General features: G+C 35.7%; 1 protein-coding gene across 5 annotated transcripts in view; it reads left to right on the top strand.

Annotated features, from left to right (window-relative positions):
* Positions 1–25,734, top strand: part of GABRB2 (gamma-aminobutyric acid type A receptor subunit beta2) — a 247,981-nt gene that overhangs the window by 119,334 nt on the left and 102,913 nt on the right. For all 5 annotated transcript variants that reach the window (XM_059174221.1, XM_059174224.1, XM_059174220.1 and 2 more), the window contains one exon: positions 1,480–1,562. In XM_059174221.1, coding sequence (XP_059030204.1) covers positions 1,480–1,562 — 83 coding nt within the window. The remainder of the gene's footprint in view (positions 1–1,479; positions 1,563–25,734) is intronic.

Below are 25,734 nucleotides of genomic sequence, written 5' to 3'. Positions count from 1 at the left end.
TTTCTTATCCAGAAGATGTTATTGATTGCCTTACAATAAATAGAACAAAGCCTGTGCCCCTGAACAGCTTACATTTTCTTGAGAGAAATGGTACTTAAAAAAAAAATCGAAGAAAGAAACTGAAGGTTTTACTTCTTAATCCCCATCTCCCATCCCCCGCATCCCTCCCCTTTGGCAATCATCAGTTTGTTTCTCTCTCTTTCTTGTTGTTTGTTTGTTAAATTGCTTTGTTTATTATATTCCACATAGAAGTGAAATCATATGGTATTTGTCTTTCTCTCTCTGGCTTATTTTACTTAGCATAGTGTTCTCTAGGTCCATTCATGTTGTCATGAATGACAAGATTTCATTCCTTTCTTATGGCTGAGTAATGGTTAATTCATTATGTTATATACCTGAAACTAATTTAAATTTTTAAAAGTGAAAAAAAAAAAGCAAGATAATTTCAGATTGTGATACTTGTCTGAAGGCAATAAACAGGTAAGATGCAACGTTAGTTAAGGCAACTACTTTGGGTGGGCTGTTTGGGAAAAGCCTCTCTCAGAGGAGGTGATTTTTGACCTGAAGGATCAGAAGAGAAGGCTTGTGAAGATCAGGAAGACACATGTTCTAGGTAGAAAGGAAAAATGTGAATACTGGAAGAAAAAATATAAACTAACAAATCATTTAGGACTACATGCTTTTTGACTCATTTTAGTAGGTCTTCAATAAAAGATTACTGAAAAATTTTGATAGAGGAATATAAAGACATTAAAGGGACATATTCGTATCTCTCTGATAAAATAATAAAGGTGTCAGGTGTTCTAAATAAGTCACTCTTCCAGCCCCATAGGAGGATGTTTTCTAACAGGTCATGAGAATATCAGATTACTCAGCACAGAGCAAATCAGGCAATATATGAAAGGTTGATTGTGTGTTGTATTAAAGCAGTTGCAAAATACCATACTATGCATTAGAAATGTCAAAAATGATGAGTCAAAGCCAAGATTTAATGAAGATCAGATTTGAGGGAGAAGGAAACAACTGTGAGTGGAAGAGGAATTACCCATGTTGATATTCTTAATCACCTGTGATGCCTAGAAAATAAAGAGCCCAGGGACCATCCCTCCCTACACCAAGACATTCTGAATCATGGAAACTGCCCGTTTAACAAACACTCCCTGGTGACTTTGGTACAACAGGTAGTACACTACACTCTGGGAAAAAACTGATTTAGTTCCGTCTTTCTTTCTTTCTTTTTTAAATAAATCAGCCCGAGGCTTAGTTCCGTCTTTCTTTCTTTCTTTTTTAAATAAATCAGCCCGAGGCTTATAAAGGAAAATGGTTATTCAAAGCTGTTACACCATTTTTTTTTGCTAGAACTTTGGCTAAATCTGTCCCCTAGAGGCCCAGTTCTGCCGTATTTGATATTAGATTTAATTTTTCTAACTCCAGCCATGGACAAGCTAACAGTATATATTGTTACTATTTCTCTTCTAGAATTACAACCACAGCTGCTTGCATGATGGACTTAAGGCGGTACCCACTGGATGAACAAAACTGCACCTTGGAAATTGAAAGCTGTAAGTTTTTCTTAGAATGCAGTTAGACTGAAGACTGCTTTAAGATTATTCTTGTTCATGTCCAGACCACAGGTCCTACAAAGGTCTTGCTACCATAGTAAATCTGGTGGATGGAGGTACAGTATCTTTTCTCAGTGATGTGCCAACCTCTTAGTCTCATCTCTAAATCCCAGGGAGAGATATATAAGGGAAGACATAATTTAGCAATAAAAGGAAGACCCTAAGACCTCAGAAGGAGACCAAGTGCTATTCCAGGCATTTAAAGAATGGAATTAGTGCACAGGGCCACAGTAGGGTTGAGAAAATAAGTGATGATGGTAGGCTAAGACAGGAAGTCCCAATTGTTTTTGCCTTTCATAAACGTTATCTCTTTGCAATTGCAAAATCAATGTGGTCTCTGGACTAGTCAAAACATTCCAGAGTGTGGATTGGTGGAATGGTTTTTATTCTGAGGGACGATTTTCAGTGTCTAAAATTTATTTTATATTCTTGCCGAAGGCCATATGATGAACAAGATTGGTGTATATGTGCATGTTTATTTTCTTTCCTGTGCTGACCTGTTTTGCAGTGTTGCTGCTTTTCTGGGCCACAGTTTCAGGGTGATTATTTTTTTTTTTTAATTTTAATTTAATTTTTTTTCAGTGTTCCAGAATTCATTGTTTATGCACCACACCCAGTGCTACGTTCGATACGTGCCCTCCATAATACCCACCACCAGGGTCACCACCCCCACCACTCCCTAAAACCCTCAGTTTCACCTACCCTATTGGGTGAGCAAAAACATTGATTTATTTCATAATCTGTCCCTGTCTCCTTTTTGGAGATCACACTCAGAGGTCATTTGAGATAAAATGGGATTTTGAATCTCTTTTTGTCAGTTCTTTGCAATGTTTTCGTACCTCATCCCATGAAACAATTGGAAGCTGATGATTTTATATCCAGCATTCTAGATAATGAGTAACTTGACTGCTGTGCAGATAGGATATCTCAGCTGTTATGAGGAACTCTAGCTGTGACAAGGAGTCCAACTCTAAGTTATTGCTTTGAGAGGAAATACAAGCATTTATGGCACATTGCTGGTATTTTGTCCATTTAACAAAAAAAAACTTGCAGAGATAATTACATTTACATGCATTTTTAAGAACTTGATTTCATATTTGTTACTAAATCATCATTATTTTCACATTTGATCTTAGCAATAAGGAACTATTGAATGAAATTGGCCTGTAGGATTTTGATGATTATTTTTATGTAAGTATTTTTGGGATAACTTTGCATTTTCATAACTTATGATGCAATTTAAGAGTAGAATGTTCTTCAAAGTCCAAATTCTTTGGTTGTTTCAAATTGTTGGTGTAAGGATGTGTGTGTGTGTGTGTTTTTTAAGTAGATTGCCATGTACTAATATTAAATTTTTATGGTAAGATAATTTTTCATGATGGAATTTGAATGGAATTTTAAATAATCATAATTTTGCACATAGTTAAAGCACTTGCACTGTTGTTATTTCATTTGAGCTGTTTGCAACTCCCTCAGGTAAGTAAAAGAACTTTTTATTTTAAAGAACTGATGCCTAAGGGCACAGGCAACACCTAGGTATTTTAAAGTAATTAAATTATAATTCTGATATGAATCTTTTAAAATTAACATGATAATTCCTCAGACTTTTAGAAACTTTAAATTTTAATAAAGGGGCTTTTATATTTCTTATTTCAATTCAGTTATCCTTCTAACAACATTTTTCCCCAGCTTTACTGAAATATAATTGATATATATAACATTGTGTAAGTTTAAGATGTATAATGCCATAATTTATATTTGGTGAAATGATTGCCACTATAGGGTTACTTAACACATACATTATCTCACACAATTACCCTGTGTGTGTTTGTGTGTATGTGTTGAGAAATATCTACTCTCTCAGCAACTTCCAAGTATGAAATACGTAGTTGTTAAGTATAATCACTATTCTGTAGATACCCAAACCTTATTCATCTTTTAACTGAACACTTGTAACCTTTTAACCACCTTCAGCCATCTCCCCCAGCATCCACCAAGTTACCCCTTGTTTCTATGACCTAGTATTTATTTTTAGATTCCATATATAAATAACATCATATACTATTGGTCTTTCTCTAACTTATTTCACTTAGTATAATTACCTCAAGTTTTGAGGTGCCTGGGTGGCTCAGTCGGTTGAGCCCGACTCTTGGTTTAGGCTCAGATCATGATCCCAGGGTTCTGGGATGGAGCCCTCCATCGGGCTTCATGCTGAACACAGAGTCTGCTTGAGATTCTCTCTCTTCCTCGCCTTCTGCCCTTCCCCCCACAAATAAATAAATAAATCTTTAAAAATACCCACTTAAGTTTTATCTAGTTGTCGCAAATGACAAGATTTCCTTTATGACTGAATATTCCATTGTATGCATAGATCACATTTTTAAAAACCTGTTCATCAGTAGACACTTAGGTCATCTCTATGTCTTGGCTATTATAAATAATTCTGCAATGAATATGGAAGAGAAGATATCGCTTTGATATAGAGATTTCATTTCCTTCATCTATTTACCAAGAAGAAGGATTGCTGGTTGATAGATAGTTCTACTTTCAATTTTTTGAGAAAATTCCATCCTGTTTTCCATGGGGTCTGTACCATTTACATCCTCACAATCTGAGCACGAGCTTCCCTCGTGCCCTCTTCCTCTCCTCTTCACCTCTCGCTAACACTTGTTCTCTTGTCTTTTTGATAATAGGCATTCTAAAAAGTGTGAAGTAATACCTCATTATGGTTTTGATTTGTATTTTCCTGATACAAATTCTTTTGCAAGTATATATCCGGTTTCCCCAACACCATTTGCTGAAGAAACTTTTTTTTTTTTTTTTCCCATTGAGTATTCTTGGCTTCCTTGTCAAGGATGAACTGACCATAGCTCATCATGACCAAACTCTCATGAGCTGAAAGTTTATTTCTGTTCCATTGGTCTATGTGACTGTTTTTATGCCAATACTGTACCGTTTTAATCATTATAGCTTTGCAGTATAGTTTGAAATCAGGAAGTGTGATGCCTCCAGCTTTATTATTCTTGTTTAAGATTGCTTTAACTATTCTAAGTCTTTTGTGGTCCCATACAAATATTAGGATTATTTGTGGCTTTATTCCTGTAAAAATACATTGGAATTTAGATAGAGAATGCGTTAAATCTATGGGTGGCTTTGGGTAATATACACATGTAAATAATATTAATTCTTCAGATATGTGAACTTAAGCTATTGCTATTTATTTATGTCTTCAGTTTCTCTCATCAATGTCTTATACTTTTCATTGTACAGATCTCTTACCTTCTCATTTAAATTTACTCATAACTATTTTATTGTTTTTGATACTATCATAAATGGGATTGTTTCCTTTATTTTGTTTTTAGAGTTCATGGTTTGTATATAGAAATGCAACTGATTTTTGTATGTTTATTTTGTATCCTGCATCTTTACTGAATTTGTTTATTAGTTCTAGCAGATTTTTAACTGTCTTTCAGGGTTTTCTATACATAAGATCATGTTATCTGCAAACAAAAAAATTTACTTCTTTCTTACCAATTTGGATATCTTCTATTTCTTTTTCTTGCCTGATTTTTCTGTCTAGGACTTTCGGTACTATGCTGAACAGGAGCACTGAGAGTGGGTACCCTTGTCTTGTTCCTGATCTTAGAGGAAATACTTTTAATCATTAACCATTGAGTATGATGTTAGCTATGGATTTGTCATATATAGCCTTTATTATGTTGAAGTACAGTCCTTATATACCAAATTTGTCAAGAATTCCTATCATGAAAGGGTGTTAGATTTTCTCAAATGCTTTTTTCTACATCTATTAAGATGATTTTTATCTTTCATTTTATTAATTTGATGTGTCACATTTATTGATCTATATATAGTGAACCATCCCTACATCCCAGGGACAAATCCCACTTGCTCATGGTATATCATTTTTTTTTTTTTTGTAATGTGATGTTGAATTTGTTTTGCTAGTATTTTGTTGAGAATTCTGTATCTATATGTAACAGGGATATTAGTCTGTAATTTTCTTGGAGTATTCTTATCTGACTTTGGCGTCTGGGTAGTCCAGACCTTGTAAAATGAGTTTGAGAACATTCCTTTCTCTTCAACTTTTTAGAAAAGTCTGAGAAGGACTGATATTAATTGTTATTTAAATTTTTGGGAATAAATAAATATTTGGTAAAATTCATCAGTGAAAACACCTGGTTCTGGGTTTTTTCTTTGTTGAGTAGTTTTTAAGAACTGATTCAATCTCCTTACTTGTTATTGGTCTGTTCATAGTTTCTAGTTCTTCATGAATCAGTCCTCTTACATTGTATGTTTCTAGGAGTTTATTACTTTCTTCTAGGTTGCCCAATTTATTTGCATATGATTCTTCATCATAGTCACTTTGATCCTTTGTATTTCTGTGGTATCAGTTGCAATGTCTCCTCTTTCATCTATAACTTTATTTATTTGAGTTTACTCTTTTTTTAGTTAGTCTAACTAAAGATTTGTCAATCTTGTTTACCTTTTTAGAGAATGAACTCTGAATTTTGTTTTCTTTTATACTCTTTTTTTCATTGCTTTTGTTTCTATTTCATTTATTTCTGCTCTAATTTTTATTATTTCATTCTTTCTGCTACCTTTGGGCTTAGTTTATTCTTTTCTTAGTTTATTGAGATATAATGGTTGTTTATCTGAAATCTTTCTTTTATCTTGATACATGTTTGTATCTATAAACTCTCCTCTCAGAACAATTTTGCTTCATCCCATAAGTTTTGATATATTGTTTCTGCTTCATTTGCCTTAATATTTTTTTGATTCCTTTTTATTTCTTTTAAAAATTATTGATGGTTCAGGATTTTTTTTAATTTCCATGCATTTGTGCATTTTCCAGCTTTCTTACTGTTATTGATTTCTAGTTTCATACCTTTGTGATCAGGAAAGACCCTTGATATAATTTCTGTCTTCTTGAATTTTTTGAGGCTTATTTTGTGACATAACATATGATCTATCCTAGAAAATATTGTGTGCGTGCTTAAGAGAATATGTATCTTGTTGCTATTGGATAGAATGTTCTGTATGTCTTTTTGTTTCATTTGGTCTGTAATGTTGTTCAAATCTACTGTTTACTTATTGATGTCTGTCTGGATAATCTATTATTGATGTCTGTCTGGACAATCTATTGTTGTGAGGGGGTTATTAAAGTTCCCAACTATTATTGTATTCCATTTATCTCTTGTAGCTAATAGTTTGTTTCTTTATATATTAAGGTTCTCCAATGTTGCATAAATGTTTATAATTATTATATCTTTGTGATTAATTTATATAATTATTATATGATGACCTTTATCATTATATAATGACCCTGTTTGTCTTTTATGAGCATTTTTAGCTAAAAGTTCATAGGCAGATATTAATATTCCTGTCTTTACATCTAAGGCAACAGACTCAAAGAGGTAAAGTGATTTGCCCAAGATCGTACAGGCACTGAGGAATAATGGCTCTGTGCTGATGTCGTAATTGATAGCTGGCTTAGCATTTAAAGCCACTGATTTTGTAGGGACAAGATTAATAGGAAGATCCCTACTGTAGAAGTCAAGAAAATATCCTATACTTACAAAAAATTGAAACTTATTCATATTTAGCCAGACAGCAAATCATGGCTATATGAATGAATATGAATGAATGGTAAGAAAATATGGTGTCATATTGAAAATATATGATATGCAGGTCTTGCTATTTTAAGTAGGTAGTTAAGTAATTAAGCCTCTTGAAATGAATTTAGGATCCTGTCCCTTAAACAAGTAACTCTGAAGTTTATGTCTGACATTAGACCTTATTTAACTGTTTCTTTCCGTTAAGGAAGATCTAGGCATTCATGTATTTTCCTTCACCATCTCCCCTCCCTCTTTGCCTCTACCTTTCTCCTTACCTTCCTTCTTCTCTTCCTCATTCCCCTCCTTACTGCCCTTCCTCCCTACCTCGCTCAAGTGCAAATGGCCATAGTAGTGGCTTTACTAAATCATTATTACCTTGTCTCTATGTCAGCAATTAGTATATTGGTTTAATGTCAGAGAAAATAATATAATTTTATTCTGAGTGAGGGGTATTGGGATTGAGCTTACTGCAAAGCTATTTAGTATGTTCCATCCAGGGGTACCTGGGTGGCTCAATCATTGAACGTCTGCCTTTGGCTCAAGTCCTGGGATGAGCCCTACATTGGGCTCCTTGCATCTGCCTCCCCACATCAGGCTCCCTGTTCAGCGGGAAGCCCTCTCACTCCCCCTGCTTGTGTTCCCTCTCTCGTTTTGTCTCGCTCTGTCAAATAAATAAATAATATCTTTTAAAATATATGTTCCATCCAGAAATGAAAAATAGTGCAAAAGGGGCAAGGAGAGTATTATGTATCTTTGAAATGGGAATTTTTAGAGAGCTAATCTCTTATATTCTGAGCCAAATTAACTACCATATCAATATCAGCTAGAGAGACATGGTCTCTCTCCCCTACTTAGAAGGGTAAGATTGTCTTATACTCCTTAACCCCATGTCCAGGTTCCTCACCTGGGGCATGTGAAACACTTGTGTAAATGGGAGTATGGAATTCTCTCAACTAGACCTATTGGCAGGATGCTCACATTGCCAAAACCCCAAAGGCTTCTCTTTTTTCCCCCATTTGTTGATATGATTTTATCTCAGTCTATCTCTGGGTGACTTGGATTGGACAGCCTCAGGGTCTCAGAGAATAAGGTTAATGCCCTTATTTTGAATATTGTTGGTTTTTCCATCAGTCTCAGCTTTGGTGCTATCTATAGTAAATTAGAGAATCTAGAACTTTCCCAGCAGCTCACAGGGCTATGCCAGGTGTTCACTAGGATAGCCAGTCAGGCATCTCCCTTTAGGATACGAAAAAACAAAACAAACAAACAAACAAAAAAAAACAAAAAAACAAAACCAATACTCCCTTTGTGGCAGTATCAGAAACCAGTTGTTGCTGGCCTCTCAGAGTCTCTGAATACCTACATTATGTCAGGGAAGTCACCCAATTTATCTGAACCTCAGTTTCCTCATAGATAAAATAGGAATAATAATATCTACCACATCAGGTTGTTTGAGGATTAAATGAGCTAATTAAGATAAAGAATATAGCATTTTCCTTGGTACATGGTAGTCATCTAATGAGCAGTAACTTTGGTAATTAATTATTGTTATAGCCTGATTATATTATATTTAAAGATTCCTGTACTACCACAGGTTTGACCTAACTATGAGATCTTGTAAATCCAGCTAAAGAGACACTCAAAACATTGCCCCTCTCAATTTTTGTAGATCTTATTCTAGCTCTTGCTTTTACATTATAAGTAAGTCTCATTATCTGTAGGGCTATCTACTTACTCTCAGAATGTCTCAGCCAGCTGTGCCTACAGTATAAAATGAAAATTAATTTCTTCTACTTCTGTCACAGGGAAAATAATTAATAGCTAACTTCAAAATCAAAAGAGGGAGATTTAAAAGCTCTTTGACACTGTACTTAGATGAAATGAAAGTGCAGTCCATTTTAAAATATAATTTATTTGTGATTTTGCTAATATTTTAAACTGACCAGAGAAGAAAGTCATCACCTGCTGACCATTTAAAATCTCTGCAATCAATGTAGTAAACACATCTATGAATGAGTGAGAGTGTGTTGGCTCAGGTCTCTCTTCTTCCCCGAGAAAGTCACCATGCTTTAAGGAAATGAGGAAATAAAAATGTGCCAGTTGTTGTCTTATTGAATTCCAATTTAGATATTATATAAAAGAGCTTGCTGTTAGGTTATTGAATGAATAAATGCTCTATTTTCTTTCAACAACTTTATTGAAAATAATCCTTATTAAAGAGGTCAATGTAGATTGATACATTTAAACAAATTAAGGTATTGAATCTATATTTACTATGGCACAGGTTAATATATTTTGGATATAGTTTATGCTATGTACTGGTCAATATTTTAGTGAATATACATATGTGATTTTTAAGAACTTGGAGAGCAGTGTTCTTCCACTCCTAAAGTGAAAATTGATTGCACCTTAGAATATGTCATTAGATTCAAAATGCTCATCACAAAGGCAGTAGTGATTGGATAGGATTTTGAGTTAATGTGTATATTGGATGAGAGGTCATTTATTGGATACAGGTAGCTTTCTGGTATTGATTCCTCAAGCTAACCAGATAGGTCACTTGGCTTTTTCAAGCTATGGTTTCTTATCTCTACTATATTGCAATACCTTAAAGGTAATGAGATAATCAAGACAGAAAGCTTTGTGCTGTTCTTGTACTGGTATTTCCATAGGTAGCAGCTGTTATCTTTATACCATTATTGTTATCATTATCAATTTCACCTGGAATATTGTGCGCAATTAGAGTCACAACATTTTAAGTGGAATATTTAGCAGTCAGAATAAACAAAATATGAATGGTAGGTAAACCATGGAGTATGATGAACCAGTAGAAGAAATTTACCAGTACATTTACCTTGAGGAACAGAAACCCAGGGAGAGTAGCAGTATTTGAATGGGATAGCTGTTTTCAAAAAATTACAGCATTTCCTATTAAGAGAGCAGTCTGCTCCTAGGGCAAAACGAGGCTAATAACAAAAGATGCCAAAAGGCAATTTTGGACTGAAATATTTAAAAAAAGAAAAATTCATAGCAGTTAAACCTGGTAAAAATCCAGCAGGTTGTTGAATGCTGTAAAAACATTTTCTGGTAAAAAGGCAATTCTTGCATTGGGCAAGTGATGGGATTATATGATTTCTAAGGAGCTCTGTGTTGATGGTTACTTGGCACCAGCAAAAATATGTAGGACTTTAGTTAAAGGACAATTAGGCGAACTTGGTTTCTGTGAAGATGCAGATCCCATATGCATATACATCTGGGGGCAGTGCTATTTAGGAAAAGATGAAAATCAGATGCTGGCTAAGATTTTAAGTAGATGCTATGTGTGTTTTGCTGATGGTCTGTTGTTATTTATCTAGCAATCTTTCTTTTCTCAAATTTCCTCACACACTCAATGGTAGTGTGCGGATTAAGGCTAAGACCCCCACATTTCCCTGCCTTTCTAAAAAATTTAGAACTCCCTTGAGGGTTTTGATCTCATTAAGGCTTTAAGAATCATCACAGCAGGGCGCCTGGGTGGCTCAGTGGGTTAAAGCCTCTGCTTTCGGCTCAGGTCATGGTCTGGGGTCCTGGGATGGAGCCCCGCATCTGGCTCTGCTCAGCAGGGAGCCTGCTTCCTCCTCTCTCTCTCTCTGCCTGCCTCTTTGCCTACTTGTGATCTGTCAAATAAATAAATAAAATCTAAAAAAAAAAAAAAAAGAATCATCACAGCAGAATAGAATGTATGTGTGCATATGTCTGTGTGGCGGCGGGTGGGGGTAGATGTTAAAATCATGAAGCTACCAAGTATTTTAGGTGATCCTAGAATTACTCAAGTTGGAAAAAAATATTCCTGTGACATTCCAGTGGAGTTAGTCATAATTATTTATCTAGAGAAAATCAAACAGCACTGCAAATGCTCTGTGGTGTTACTGCATTCAAATTTAATTTGCATCACTGTCCCATTTTGGTATTTTCTTGAATTGTATCTAGCAGTGTAAAAGTGGAGGATTTGTTTCCCCCTCCTTGCTGTGTGCCACTTGGCTGGAATGTGATCACTGCTTAATAATTATTATTCCTTTTTAACAATAAACAAATGCTAGGATGTGTATTTAGAAACTCTGGCATCAAAAAAACAAAAAAGAAAAAAAAAGAAATTCTGGCATCTTGTGAAGATATTATTTGTAATCTTCTGTATCTGGACTTTAGGACTTCTGTTCTTTCAATTCTTCCATATGAGAAAGTAAAGAATTGACTTAGATATAAAGGGTACACTTTCATGTAGAGTATGAAAAGTGAGAATATTGAACGCTTTCCATCTAAAGATTTTTGTTTCCTCCAAAGAGAAATCTTGATTTTATTCACATTTTAAATTTTCTCTTTCTGTAGTCTCTATTTTTGCCTTCTGGAATTCCCACGGATAGACCTTGGGTCTCTCACATTTATCAGCCTTGGCTCTGAAATAAAATTTGTAGATTTTTATCTTCCAGATTACTAATATTTATTTTATTCCAAAGAAATTATCATTAGTGTTATTCTATTTTGGCCATCCTTTTCTCAATTTCTAAGAACTCTTTCTCATTCTTTGATTACTCATTTTTGATAGTCACTTGTTTTTTTATGGAATGCCCTTTTTATTTTAAGGATATCATTTTAAATTATTTTCCAAGTTTTCTTCTGCTCTCTTCCTCTTTCTAATTCCTTTTGTGATGATGTATGTTTATTTATTGTGGCCCTTCTTTTGTTATGCTGATAGTTTTCCTTGTAAGTCTGCTGATCTTGGCAGTCCATTCATATTTGTAAATAAAGGGCTAGTTTGACCAACAAGGTACTGATATAGGTTTTCTGAACTGATACGGTTTTCTTAGCACTTTTATATGGCTGTTCTCATAGTCAGCCTCTCGCCTGAATAAGGAGAATGGAGACAGGAGAACGGGTATGCTGAGCAGGCAGCTTCCCCCTTTAAGAGAGTGGGTTAAGATTGCTCACCGGGAACCAAGGCTCATCTGAGGCTTAAGCACCTTACATTATTTCACCCTTTCATTCCTAGAAAGATCTGATGGAACAACAATTTATCTTTGTGTTTTTTTTTCCCTCCCTCCATTTGTAGCAGTACCCAGGGCTGTTCGGGGCTTTGTACTGATTCTCTCTTCAGCCCAGTATCTAAACTAGAAACCCAGGCACCTCCTTCTCTGTTTAAGGGACCTTCTTCCAGCATTATCTCAGGAGCAGTCACGAGAAGCAAGGGAACTTGCCCGTTGGTGGCATGGTGGCTTCTACTCTGTGAACTTCCCAAGTCTGCAAATTCTCTAAGGAAGAGCTTCTCAATTTTCCTGAACATCAGATTCCCTGGGGAGTTTTTAAAAATCCAGATGAATAGGCCACACCACGGACCTATTGAATCAGTCATTTTAAAAAGTTCTGCAGGTGATGACAATGAACAAAGTTCAAGAGAGTCCTGTAAGGGCACAGTTCTCACACTTGAGCCAGCATGAGAATGTCCTGGAGAGCTTGCTAAATAACACAGATTGCTGTGTCCCATCCCTGGAATTTCTAACTAAAATGGGTCTGAAGCTAGTCTCAGGATTGCATTTTTCACATTTGCTGGCAATAATAATGCTGCAGGTGTAAAGACCACACTACTCTGGGACTTCAGTGGAAAGATCAGCCCTCTCCTTGGCACTTGTCATGGAAAACTTGTTCTTGTGGTTTTCGCTGTCTGTATGACCTCATCTACATTCTAACTTTTGTACATTTTTCAAAATTACCAGCCCATTGATGTAATACTTTCCTGTAATTTATAGTGCTATTACAGATTTTTACCATTCCTTCTTCTTACAGTTATTTCTATGAGATTGCAAGAAGGCTGGAAAGGTAAATATGCAATCTTAAGTTGGAATTCTCCTTCCTCATACACATATTCAATTTTTAACTACATATTCAATTTTTAACCTCATTTTAAAAATTAATAGCATACCACAAATGTCCCAATTTCTGAAATCCTCTCATAATTTCTCGTGTCTGTCTAGTATTCCACCTGTGGCTGAATCATAATTTATTTAACCAGTTCCTAATTGTAGAACACAAAATAATTCCACTATGTTGCTGTTTTTAATAATGTTATAATTTGTGTTTGATTGAAGCTACTCATCATCAAATACAATCAAGATTTTATATATGTCTATATATACACATACATATATATATAAATACATATATGTATATATAGATCCTCTGTATAATGCAATATGTCATGTTAAACTTAAATTAATTAAAATTTTAAAAACTAAAAATTTAGTTCCTCAGTCTCACTAGGCATATTTCATGTGTTCAGTAGCCACAGGTGACTAGTTCCTGCCATACTAAACAGTGCAAGTATATAGAACATTTCTTTCATTTCACAAAGTCTGGAATAATATAAAAAGTAAATAATATAAAATAATATAAATATAAAAAGTAAATTCAGGGGCGCCTGGGTGGCTCAGTGGGTTAAGCAGCTGGCTTCGGCTCAGGTCATGATCTCAGAATCCTGGGATCAAGCCCTGCATCGGGCTTTCTGCTCAGTGGGGAGCCTGCTTCCTCCTCTCTCTGCCTTCCTCTCTGCCTGCTTGTGATCTCTCTGTCAAATAAATAAATAAAATCTTTTAAAAAAAATGTAAATTCAAAGAAGTTGAATAACTACATTACAGAAAGTATAATATTTAAAGTCTTTTGTTATGGTTTTATATATATCCTTATTTCAAAACACTTAATGTAAAAAGAAGCCACAGGGCATTAAAAGTGAAGTACATCTTTTTAACTGAAAAGGAAACCATTATTTTATTGTTCCTAAGTGGGCAAACCGAAAGGAAGCACAGGGACGCCTGGGTGGCTCAGTTGGTTAAGCAGCTGCCTTCAGCTCAGGTCATGATCCCAGCATCCTGGGATCAAGTCCCACATCGGGCTCCTTGCTCGGCAAGGAGCCTGCTTCTCTCTCTGCCTCTGCCTGCCATTCTGTCTGCCTGTGCTCGCTCTCTCTCTCTCAAATAAATAAAATCTTAAAAAAAAAAAGAAAAGGAAAGAAAGGAAGGAAGCACAATTCACGGTGTTATCAGATTAATATCTCCCAGTCTTACAGGTGAGAATCTGCCTGTTTTGTTCATTTCCCTCAAGGCACCATTAGGCCATCTCAGCCATGGTGTGCAAAGGGAAGAAGTTTAGAGAGTGTGTATGCATAGCTTAGTAAATGTTAGCCAAAAAGGTCAAATGCAGGTAGACCATGTTATCCTGGCAGTGATCAAGATTTCCACATGAATTAACAGGTAATTTTGGAATCTAGAGTTTTAGATACTGAGAATTTGGGGAGAAATTATTAAGCAGTAGACTCAGCCCTTTATTAGGTTTTTGCCCTGTATACATTAATATAAATGCTGTGCCAAACCCAGGCAAATTAAACACAAAGGCTTCCACCTTCACCAGTATTAAGCTGACTTGGTAACTAAAGGAGCCCAGAGCTAAGGAGCTGCTCACCTTCTGACTGTGTTGTAAGCACAGGTATAAAGTTTAGGATGCATTGGCACAGGCTCAGCTTGCAACTCAAAAAACAGCAAGAATCATCTTCCCCTCCAATTTCCCCAACTCCCTTCTCCTCTCCATCTCCACGTGTCCTCCCTGTTATTTCTTATGCTCCACAAATAAGTGAAACCTTTTGATAATTGACTCTCTCTACTTGACTTATTTTACTCAGCATAATCTCTTCCAGTCCCACCCATGTTGATACAAAAGTTGGGTGTTCATCCTTTCTGTGGAGGTGTAATGCTCCGTTGTATATATGGACCATATCTTCCTTATCCATTTGTCCGTTGAAGAGCATCTTGGTTCTTTTCACAGTCTGGGGACTGTGGCCATTGCTGCTATGAACATTGGGGTACAGATGCCCCTTCTTTTCACTACATCTGTATCTTTGGGGTAAATACCCAGTAGTGCAATTGCAGGGTCATAGGGAAGCTCTAGACTGTGGACTCAGAAACAAACTGAGGGTTTGGGAGGGGCGGGGGGCTGGGTGGGAGGTTGGGGAAGCCTGGTGGTGGGTATTATGGAGGGCACCTATTGCATGGAGCACTGGGTATGGTACATAAACAATGAATTCTGGAACCCTGAAAAGAAATTTAAAAAAAGAAAAATTAAAAAAAAAAAACAGCAAGGAGAAAAAGGAGAAATAAAAAGGAAACTGATTTCCATTATGAGTTCTTAAAGATGGAATGTTTTCTTAAAGACTAAATGAACTCCTAAGTCGCTGGGGACAGAGTGTTGGATGAGGCTCTGTTGAAAACACTGCATTATGTGTATTTAACTTTCTGAAATTGATGGCCACTTTCTTTTGTGTTTGTAATGCTCATTTTTCCCCCCCATGCTTTGAAATCTCCCATTAAAACTAAAATGTAGTTTAGCTGCTTACTGTATATTATAAATTTTTCTAATGCAGATCTCATGGGGGAAGGGTGGTGGGTGTACAAACTTGTTTACTTGGTTCTCCTTTAGATCAGGAAAGGTGCCAGTAGTGCTGTCAGCAAAATTTGTCTCTTTTTTGGTTGGGCTTCAACTTATACTTGGTCCTAATTAAGTAAAAATGCCACATTTGTGGCTTTCTTAGCACTTTAAGTGAAAGCTGGAGAGAGCTTCTTGAAACCTGATGTGAACATCATAAGCCAGAGGATTAAATACACCCACAGACCTTCCTTGAAGCATTTCCAGAGGACTCATGTTGTTTTGTTACATAGTTGCAGCCCAGTGAATTATAACTCAGACTGACTTTTCTCAGTTCCTGAATCTAGCTCCCTGTGTTACCACTTAAGATATTTTCTCTTCAGTGGGGTTTCAATACTCTTGATTTGTTTTTGCAAATCTAATACCCTTTTCTTCTTGATAGTTTCCAGATTTTACCTTCTGTTCCTGCTCCTGCTCCCACCTCCACTGTAGCCAGTACCATGATTATTATATTTATTGTTATCATGTTCAATATCATCAATAATAGTAACTATCACTTATTAAGATATTTACTTTGTATGAGACATGGTGCTGTGTATGTACATACATGATCTCAGCTAAATACCTCATATGGAAGCTACTAATATTATTTCTTCTTTACAAATGAGGATGTGGTGCCTTAATGAGGTTTTGTAACTTACAAAAGGACAAACAGGTTAGCAGGTCAATGTGTAGTTGGAGAAAACAGAATCCAGTGTAGCTAGTTTAAACAGAAAGAGACTTATTTGGCTTGCTGAATTCTAGGGAAGACTGAAGGAACAGACTCTAGACTGAGTGTTTATGTATAATTCCTGCAATCACAGGTGGGGCCTGGCAGTCATTGTTCCTGCCAGAGTATTATGGCTGCCTACTGAACTAAAGAGCCACTGTCCTAGTTGCTAGACCAAGAGCATACTGCTTTTCACATAATATGTACCAATAAAAGGTGTTAAATGCTGAACCTCTCTCTCGAGTTCTGAATTCAGGTCTCCAGCAAGTGTATCTGATTGTCGGAGCCTGGATCACACTGAGAACTATAGGCAAAAGTGAGGAATGTAGTCAGGCAGTACTCATTGAGCAGAGTGGCCAAGCTGAGACATAAACCCTGATCTGATTTTAGAGCCCATGTCTAACCATTGTTTCTTTGTTTATATCCTTAACATAAAATGAATATATTCCTGTTTGTATTATAAATAATTTATTTCTGAGAATTCTATATTTGTTAAATCCTAACTGTTGAATTGTATGCTTTCAGTGGACTTGGTTATTTTCTTTGCCTGCCCATATATGAACACTAGATTTTAATAATCACCTACTTTATGAAATAGAGCGAACCTCCCCTAACAGAAGCAGAAAAAGCCTCACATTCTCTCAGCCTTACGTGCAACTAGAAGGTGGTTGCAAGAGTAGGGTACTACCAATCCTATAACTTTGAATTGGAATCCTGTGCCATGAAAACCAATGACTTTGGGAGAACCCAGCCTAAGAAAGGTAGGAGCCACGGCAGTGGATAGGTGGAAATGTTTAGGGGCACAAGTCGCTCTAAGAACTGCAGTGAGAACTGTAGTACCTCAACCTAGTGGATGTGCCTTGACCACTTCACTATAACTGTTCTGTGCTGTGATTGTGGGAATTGTTCCTGACTTCATAGCTTCCACACCTGGCTTTCTGGTCTATTGTAAGCTGTTCAATATCATTTTAATAAATGCCTGTTCTGTTTAGTTTAACCCAAGTCACTTTGTATTATCTGCAGCTAAGTATCCTGAATTCTATGTTTCTTGAAGGAAGGGTTATGTCTTATATTATCCTTTATCTCCTGTATTGCTTTGCAAATGACAGGTAAGTAGTGAAGAAATACTTCACCAATTTAATTCATTTATTTCATCAAAGTTCATTCTAGAACAAGGTCTTCCCTAAACAAAATAGTGCAATTAGGAATTCCCTAAATATAAGCCCCTCAGTTGGGATTTATCACCCTTGCTGCCCCACGCTGTTTGGCAAGTGATTTCGGGCTATTTGCATGAAAATACTAGAGAATTTTATGTTAATTTTTCTGTGACCTCGGTAGGTAGATAGAATTTATTGAGCACTTACTAAGTGCTAAGTGCCTTATGTTCTTTGTCTCATTTTATTCTATCAACCCCATGAGAAGTAAAGGTCACACACTGGTATAGTCAGGATTCAGTCCCAGCCAGACATCTTCAGGGACTTGCTGTCGATCAGTATACCACCTATTTTGAAAATATACAAGGAAATTGGGGCACCTGGGTGGCTCAGTTAGTTGAGCCTCAGATTTATGTTTTCTGCTCAGGTCATAATCTCAGGGTCATGAGATCAAGGCCCACATGGGGCTCAGTCTCAGAGCACATGCACTCTCTCTTTCTCTAAATAAATAAACAAATAAAATATTACAAAAAACGTATACAAGGAAAGATGATGTTGAAGTCAAATAAACACTAACGGTGAAACTTGGTATTAAGCTCTTAAGCTATTTTAAGGTTGGAATTTTGCCCTACTCCAGTAGTCCCCATAATCAAAGGAGTGTTTATACTCTGTATATGCATATTAATCATAATATCCATAAATGTGTCAAGAATTTCTTAAACCATTGCTAGTTAGTCACTTTGTTTCTCTAGTTTTTTTTTTTTTTTTTCTGGTAAGCAGAAAAAAAATTTATTGTTTTTCTAAGATTTTATTTATTTGTGAGAGAGGGAGCATGAGCAGATGAAGGAGGGGAGGGACAGGGAGAAGCAGAGGCGAGGATTGAACCCGGGACCCTGGGATCATGACCTTAGCCAAAGGCAGATGCTTAACCAGTATGCCACCCAGGCACCCCCAGGGGGGGAAAAATTAAAGATTTATTTTTCACTAAGAGAAAGCTACTTATTGATAGATTAATTGACTCCAAATGGCCTTTTTTATCCCCTTAAGAAATAAATATTTAGTATGGTTATACATTCTGAAGTATTTTTGTATTTAAACCCCTGACATAAAGTACTACTTGAGTCTAAACTTAATCAAATTTACTGCCCAAAGGTAAGCCTTGGTGGACAGACATGGAAAATACATTAAGGATGATCTGGTCTTAAGTTGAATAATTGAGGCTGTTCTGATTACAGTTGTATCAAAATAATATATAAGGAGAAGACAGAATACTATAGATTACTTACATATACCCCAAAAAGTTATTTTAATGTGCTTTCCAATCCTATCTTCTCTTCTTAGTGCTAATGTAAATAAAGGTCATTACAGTTGTATCAAAATAATATATAAGGAGAAGACAGAATACTATAGATTACTTACATATACCCCAAAAAGTTATTTTAATGTGCTTTCCAATCCTATCTTCTCTTCTTAGTGCTAATGTAAATAAAGGTCATTGCTAATTGGCTACTGTTTTCTAGTTGTGAAGATATGTTAGCCGAGTGTTCCTTAAAGTTTAACTAAAAGACTCTTTTAGGATTTGAAGAAGTATATTCAGTGCAATACTAGAAATAGCTACCACTTGGAATGCCAGTTTTGTGGTGAACCCTTTACATTTATAATCATTTAATCTTCACCAACAGCCCTTGGTGTAAGTACAACGTCATCACTATTTTACAGAGCGGGGAGAATGAGAGTTAAGTAACTTAAAACACACATTTGGAAGGGGTAAGAATAGACTTTTTTTAATCCCTAAAGTCTAATTACAGAATGATAATTTAACCATGTTGGTAATGCTTATTCATTGAGTTAATAAAAACAATACAGGCTTAAGAACAGAACTTGAAACTGTAGCTCACAGTCAATTAAACACATACTTAACTGATACCTTACTGGGTTTAGGAAACCATCAAAGGAATTGGGAGAAATTATGTAAAAAAGACTCATTCAAGAGCCAACAGAAGGATTTGTTCTATAAGCCACGGGGGTTTTGGTTTCTCATTTTAACCATCTCTCTCCTCTGGGAAATCTGAGACAATGAGAACGCTTTATCAGGTTTTCCAGAAAGAAGAAAACAGATAATCTGCCCTACTCTCCATTGCCAAGTTGAGTGACATTCCTGGAGCAATGAGAAATCCTCAGTTCCTGTAATCACTCTGCTGTAATATTTTAAAGTCCCCAGTGGGCTATAATGCACTCCTGCACCCTGAGGAAGGGATGGAATATATTTAGACTCAGTGTGGTCCTCTGCATCCTAATAGGGCTAGTCTAAACTTACTTTTCAAGACCTGATTTCTGACATTATAAGCTTCTTAATTATCCATTATGTGCATCTATGACTCAAAAAGAAGACCAAAAATACATGAGAATAATTTCTGAAGCACAATATACCATATAGAAAACTATTATCTAAACTTTTTACTCAAAGTAAATTTTTCCTCTTTTTGTCTTGGCTATGGGAAGCAGGAAGAGAGAATCAGAGGTTAGAGGCTTCTTTCCTGGACCTTCACAAGTTCCCCAAAGACGATGTATTAATGATTATTATATTCTTGTAAATAACATTGAGTTGGTGAACTACCTCTTCATCACTGAAAGGCAGGTGTTGTAAGTTCGAAGAGCAGCCCTGGCTTTTCAGCCTAACCATTCTTTGCCTAAAATCCAGAGAAGCAAGTCCCTGATCCACCTATACCAAGAAAAAAAAAAAAATTCAGTAGCCTCAGGGATTTCTACCTTGCTGTTTTCTTTGCCTACAATGCTTTTTCCTCTCTTTGCCTCGCTCACTCCTACTCATCCTTCAAATCTAGAGCTATAATTAATTTCTTAGCATTGCCTTTCTTAATTTCCCTTTCTCAAAGCACCTGTACCATTCATACTAGTTGTTAACAATTGTAATATTTGTGGGTTTTATTCTCTTGTAATTAATGTCTGCCTTTCTTTCTTGACTGTAAACTTCACAAGATAAGTACAATGGCTGTTTTTCATCATTCCATCCACAGCACTGAATGCAAAGCATTATAAAATTCAAAAGTATTTGTTGAATAATAAATGGATGAGTGGAGGGTTGGATGAATAAGGAATAGCCAGCCCTACCCATTTTGTTTATCATATGCTATATTTAAGGAGATCTTTTCAGTTTTACCATCAAACTCAGGCTAAACCTCTTCAAATTAAGGAAAAGAATAACAGGCATGGAAAAATGAGACTATTGTCTTTCATTAGGCTAACTCCCAGAATGTAAAGAATATCCAGCTAATCAGCTGCCTCCTCAACCTTACTAAAAAAGAAGACTAAATAGCCCCTCGGTGGCTGATCACATGGTTTTTCTGTCTTTATGGTACTTTGGTGGATTGTATTAATTGATTTTGAAGGATAAACTAGTCTTATATTCCTAGGATAAATCTTACTGGGTCGTGGTGCATTGTCATTTTTATATGGTGTTGGTGTGATATCGTAAGACTTTGCTAAAGACAAGACAAAAAGAGGAAAAATTTACTTTGTTTGAGTAAAAATTTTAGATAATAGTTTTCTATATGGTATATTGGGCTTCAAAACTTATTCTCATATATTTTCAGTCTTCTTTTTGATAAATGTTATGTCTTTAATATATAGAGAGCTGGTCAGATTTTCTTTTTTCTTGTGTTATTTTGGTAAGTTCTATTTCTCCATAAGCGTTTCGATATCTTTTAAGGTGTTGAATTTTAGCTCAAAGTTGTTCATAGTATCCTCTTATAATTCTTTTAATGCCTAAAACATCTGTAGTGATAATCCCCTCTTCAGTATTAATATTGGTGATTTGTGTTCTTTCCTTTTTTTTTTTTTTTTTTTGCTCAGTTTTGCTAGAGGTGTGTCACTTTTGATAGCATTTTCAAAATCATCTTTTGGCTCTGCTAATTTTCTCTAGTGCCTATTTTGTACTTTAATGATTTATGTTCTTTAATATCTTCTTCCTTTGCTTCCTTTTTAAAAAAAAAAAAAGAAAAAGAAAAAATCTTTTCTCTAGATTTTTTTGGATGAAATCTGGGGCTACTGAGTCAAAAACTTTTATCTACTCTAATATGAGGATTTAAAGATACATATTTCTCTCTAAGCCCTGATTTATTTGCTTTCCCAAAATTTTAATGTATTTTCATGGGCATTCTTTTTAAAATATTTTCTAACTTTTCTTGTGAGTTCCTCTTTGTCTTAAGAATTTCTTAAAATTGTGTTGTTTTACTTCCCATTGGAGGTTTTCTAGATATAGTATTATTAATATTTTTTTAAAGATTTATTTATTTATTTTGAGAGAGAGAGAATGGGCGAGTTGAGGGGAGGGACAGAAGGAGAGAGAGAATCTCAAGCAGACTCCTCAGTGAGTATGAAGCCCAAAGAAGGCTCGATCCCACAACTCTGAAATCATGACCTCAGCTGAAATAAAGCATGAGATACTTAACCAACTGAGTCACCCAGGTGCCCCAGTTTTATTAGTATTTTCTAATTCAATCCTGTTGTGGTTAGAGAATACCTTATTTATAGTTTCTAACCTTTTAAAATTTATAGAAGTTTATCTATCATGGGTAAATATTCTGTACCTGATGGATATATTATTCTACAAGACAATTAGATCAAGATGGTTAATAATATTCTTTGTGTGTTCTTTGTCTTTACCAATTTATTTTCTAGCCCTGTCAAATCCTGGGAAAGAGCTGTAAAGAAATTCCTGCTCTATTTGTGTAATTTTTCTTTCATTCTGTAAATATTTCATCATACATCTTAAGACTATTATTTGGGGCATACATGTTGATAATTTATATGTCTTCCTGATTAATTTTCTCTTTTATTATGATGAATTCTTTATCTCTAGTAATATTCTTTGTCTCAAAGCATTTTTTTATATTAAAATAGCCATCTGGCATTATTATGCTTGCTTTTTTACATGATTAATCTTTTTACCCACTTATCAATGTATCTATGCCTTTATATTTAAAGTAAGACTCTTGTAGGTCTCATATAATAGGGTTTTACTTCTTAAACGCTTTGATAATCCCTGTTTTTCAATTGGATGAAAACGTTGAGACCAGAGGTTGGCAAACTATGATCCATGGGCCAAATCTAAGCTATGTCCTTTTTTGTATGGTGTATTGCTAAAAGTGTTTTTTTTTTTTAATATTTTTAAAGAGTTTTGAAAAGGAATATACTGAGAAACATTAGGCATGGGTTGATTGTGGTTGTACTATTGATTGACATTAAAATTTGACCTCTTTTCACCCTTTCCTTCATTGAATACCCTATCCATACAGCTTGGAATTATACTACTTTCTGGAAAGTCACATTATCTTGTGATTTCATGTGGAGCTTCAGTCTACTTTAAAGTCATATATCTTTGATATCTTTTTTTCATAAAAAAAAAAAACAGGTCTCCCTGTGAAACTTCATCTTGTTTACTTTATTTCTTCCTCTGTTAATCATTTCTACATCCCAAAACTTAAAAAAAAAAAAAAAAAAAATTCCCTCCCAGAATTGTGGCACTAATGAATTTAAATCATATCACATACATTTTTATCTAAACTATTAGTAAAAAGTTTAAATATAAAAAATTAGCCCTGCCATATATATATGAACTCATTAATAATTTGTTTTATACAGTTATCTAATTGGCTATAGTTTAGATCCACTTTCTAATTTAGCTTTCATTTCTCCTACCAATCAATATGGTTATCCACTGTTTGCCTCAAAAAAGGTGTTTTTAGAGGTGAAGCATAAAATATTAATAGCTAACATTTATTTAACACTCTATACAATAACCAGTGTTTTAATTATTTATAAGAAAATTGACCTTAATCCTGTAAAGTACTTTTAGAATGCCCAGTTTCTGATAAGGAAACTGAGGCACAGAGAAGTTAAGCAACTTGCCCAGGGTTTCACAGAGTAGTGGAACCAGAATTTGTGTGAGACTATTTGGTTCCAAACCCTGAGCCCTTAACAACCACTCTTCCCCAACAATGTTACTGAAAGAGCATTGCATGTGGGGTCAGAAGATCCAAGTCAAAGCCATGGACTAGTGCCAGACATCAAGTAAGTTCTTCAGAGAGTGGGGGAGCTAAACCAGATCATCACTAAGTGTTCTTTTAGTTCAAAATAGTATATTTATTCTTATTTACTTAGATACCTGACCATTTTCATAAGAAGAGGCAAGGATAATCATAAATACTTTCACATGGGCCTTTTGTCAAGGTGCTAGATGAATATTCTTATGTCAGGGTACATGACAGAACTAGATTTGAGCACCGCTCTGCTCTGTCTGCATGCAGAGTTTAACATTCTTGTTAAGAGTTGGCTTCATGGGCACAAGACCTGGGCAGGAAAACAGGGCCCTGTCATTACAGGGTCCTCATGCTTGGTGTAATTCTCTGATGTCCTGAAATTCATAATAATTTGTCAGCAAGAGACTTCTCATTTTAATTTTGCACCCCAGAAAATTATGTCACCAGTTCTGTTTTCAATCCATCTGTGGTAGTCTTAAGCTGTTGCTTAATATGGCTTTTGATAGCAGAAGTTCAGTTGGCATGGGGGTCAGGGTTAGGAGATGCTCCCTAATATGGGAACATGATCTGTGATCCAGCCCCTACTTAGAGACAACTAATAACCCATCAGTGAATGCTGAGTCTCTTGGTTTGATGATTTCTACTATTTCTTGCCTTTGGGATTCTATAAAGTTTTTCCGGCGAGATAAGCACAACACCAGGCAAAGTAAGTACAAGGCAAAATTTATTGAAAACATTCTCCGGCAAAGTTTTAGGGCTCAGAAGGGGAGCCAGGAAAGTTGTGCTGGGAGGAAGAGGGCACCCTCTGGCTAGGTTCCATGACACTGGAAAGCAGAGTGGCGGAAGTCGCGCCCAAGGCAGGGAGAAGGGGGCTTTTAAGGGGCCTCGAGGGGAGTTAGGGGTCTTTTGGCAAGTTTTCCTTATTTGGATATTTCGCCTGCTGGTTGGGGTCCCCTTGGTCCACTGGAGCCTGGGGCGGGGGTCTCAGATTCCCCTTGTCAGGGTCCCATTGGTCCACCAGAGCCCAGGGCGGGAGGGTTTTCAAATTCCTGCTTGGGTCTTTGTTCTGCTGTCTGAGCTCAGGTTTCGTGGGAGACTTTTGCCATCTTAAGTAGCCCTTTCTTTCCGCCAGCCCAACAGATTCTAGAGGATCAGAATTTTTCATTACATCTTGTGAATATCTGCAGCCATGTTCTGATACCAAGATAGTTATCAGTTATCTAATTGGAGAGATAATAAAACATATTTACATAGATCTCACATACACAAAGAGAAAGAGATATTTCTGAATGTGTATTCCCGGTTTTCTGAGCATGATTCCTAACACTAATATTATGCATTCTCTGTTCGCTATGATGTTGTTTTTTATGCCATATAAGAATTCAAAATTTATATGTATATATATTTTTTTATTCTACCTGTAAAGAATTTTTTTTTTTTATTCTACCTTTTTTGTTCTACCCTATGAAGCTACTTCACATTTGACTTACTCCCACCACTCCACCCCAGGAGAATATCTCAATGATTAAAGAAACTAAATGAAAGTTGTTTTACACAAAGTATATAGCTTCCTAATGCTTCTTTGATATCACAGATTTTTAAAAATCTCTCTTGTTAAAGTGACCCACCATTCTCTCTGTCTTTCTCAAACACACACACACACACACACACACACACACACAAGAGGGCATGGTTTGCCATTTTTAACATATGCTCCTGCCTTACAAAGTTAGTTGAAGCAAACCTGTCAAATGCTGAAGCGTAGAGTATGAAAATTTCAACAGAATGTCAGGAGAAATGGGAAAACTAGTGAATTTAAGAAAATCTGTCATAAAGATTGCATTGCATGTTTCTTTCTGCCTAACTTTAGATGACATATGGAAGCTTAAAAATATAACCTAATGATGTGTCTTTATGGGAAGAAGTTTATATAACCTAATTGCCACAAAACTGTCATTGCTGGTTAATTTATTAGAGTAATAAAAAGATGTTGCGCTCTTAGAACTTAGCTGGAATGAATTATGTCTAACAACATTGATGGCTCCTGAACCA

The sequence above is a fragment of the Mustela lutreola genome, chromosome 5 (assembly GCF_030435805.1).
Source record: "Mustela lutreola isolate mMusLut2 chromosome 5, mMusLut2.pri, whole genome shotgun sequence".
In the NCBI taxonomy this organism is placed as follows: domain Eukaryota; kingdom Metazoa; phylum Chordata; class Mammalia; order Carnivora; family Mustelidae; genus Mustela; species Mustela lutreola.
Note: the sequence above shows the minus strand (reverse complement) of the source record. Positions and strands in the feature narration are given on the sequence as shown.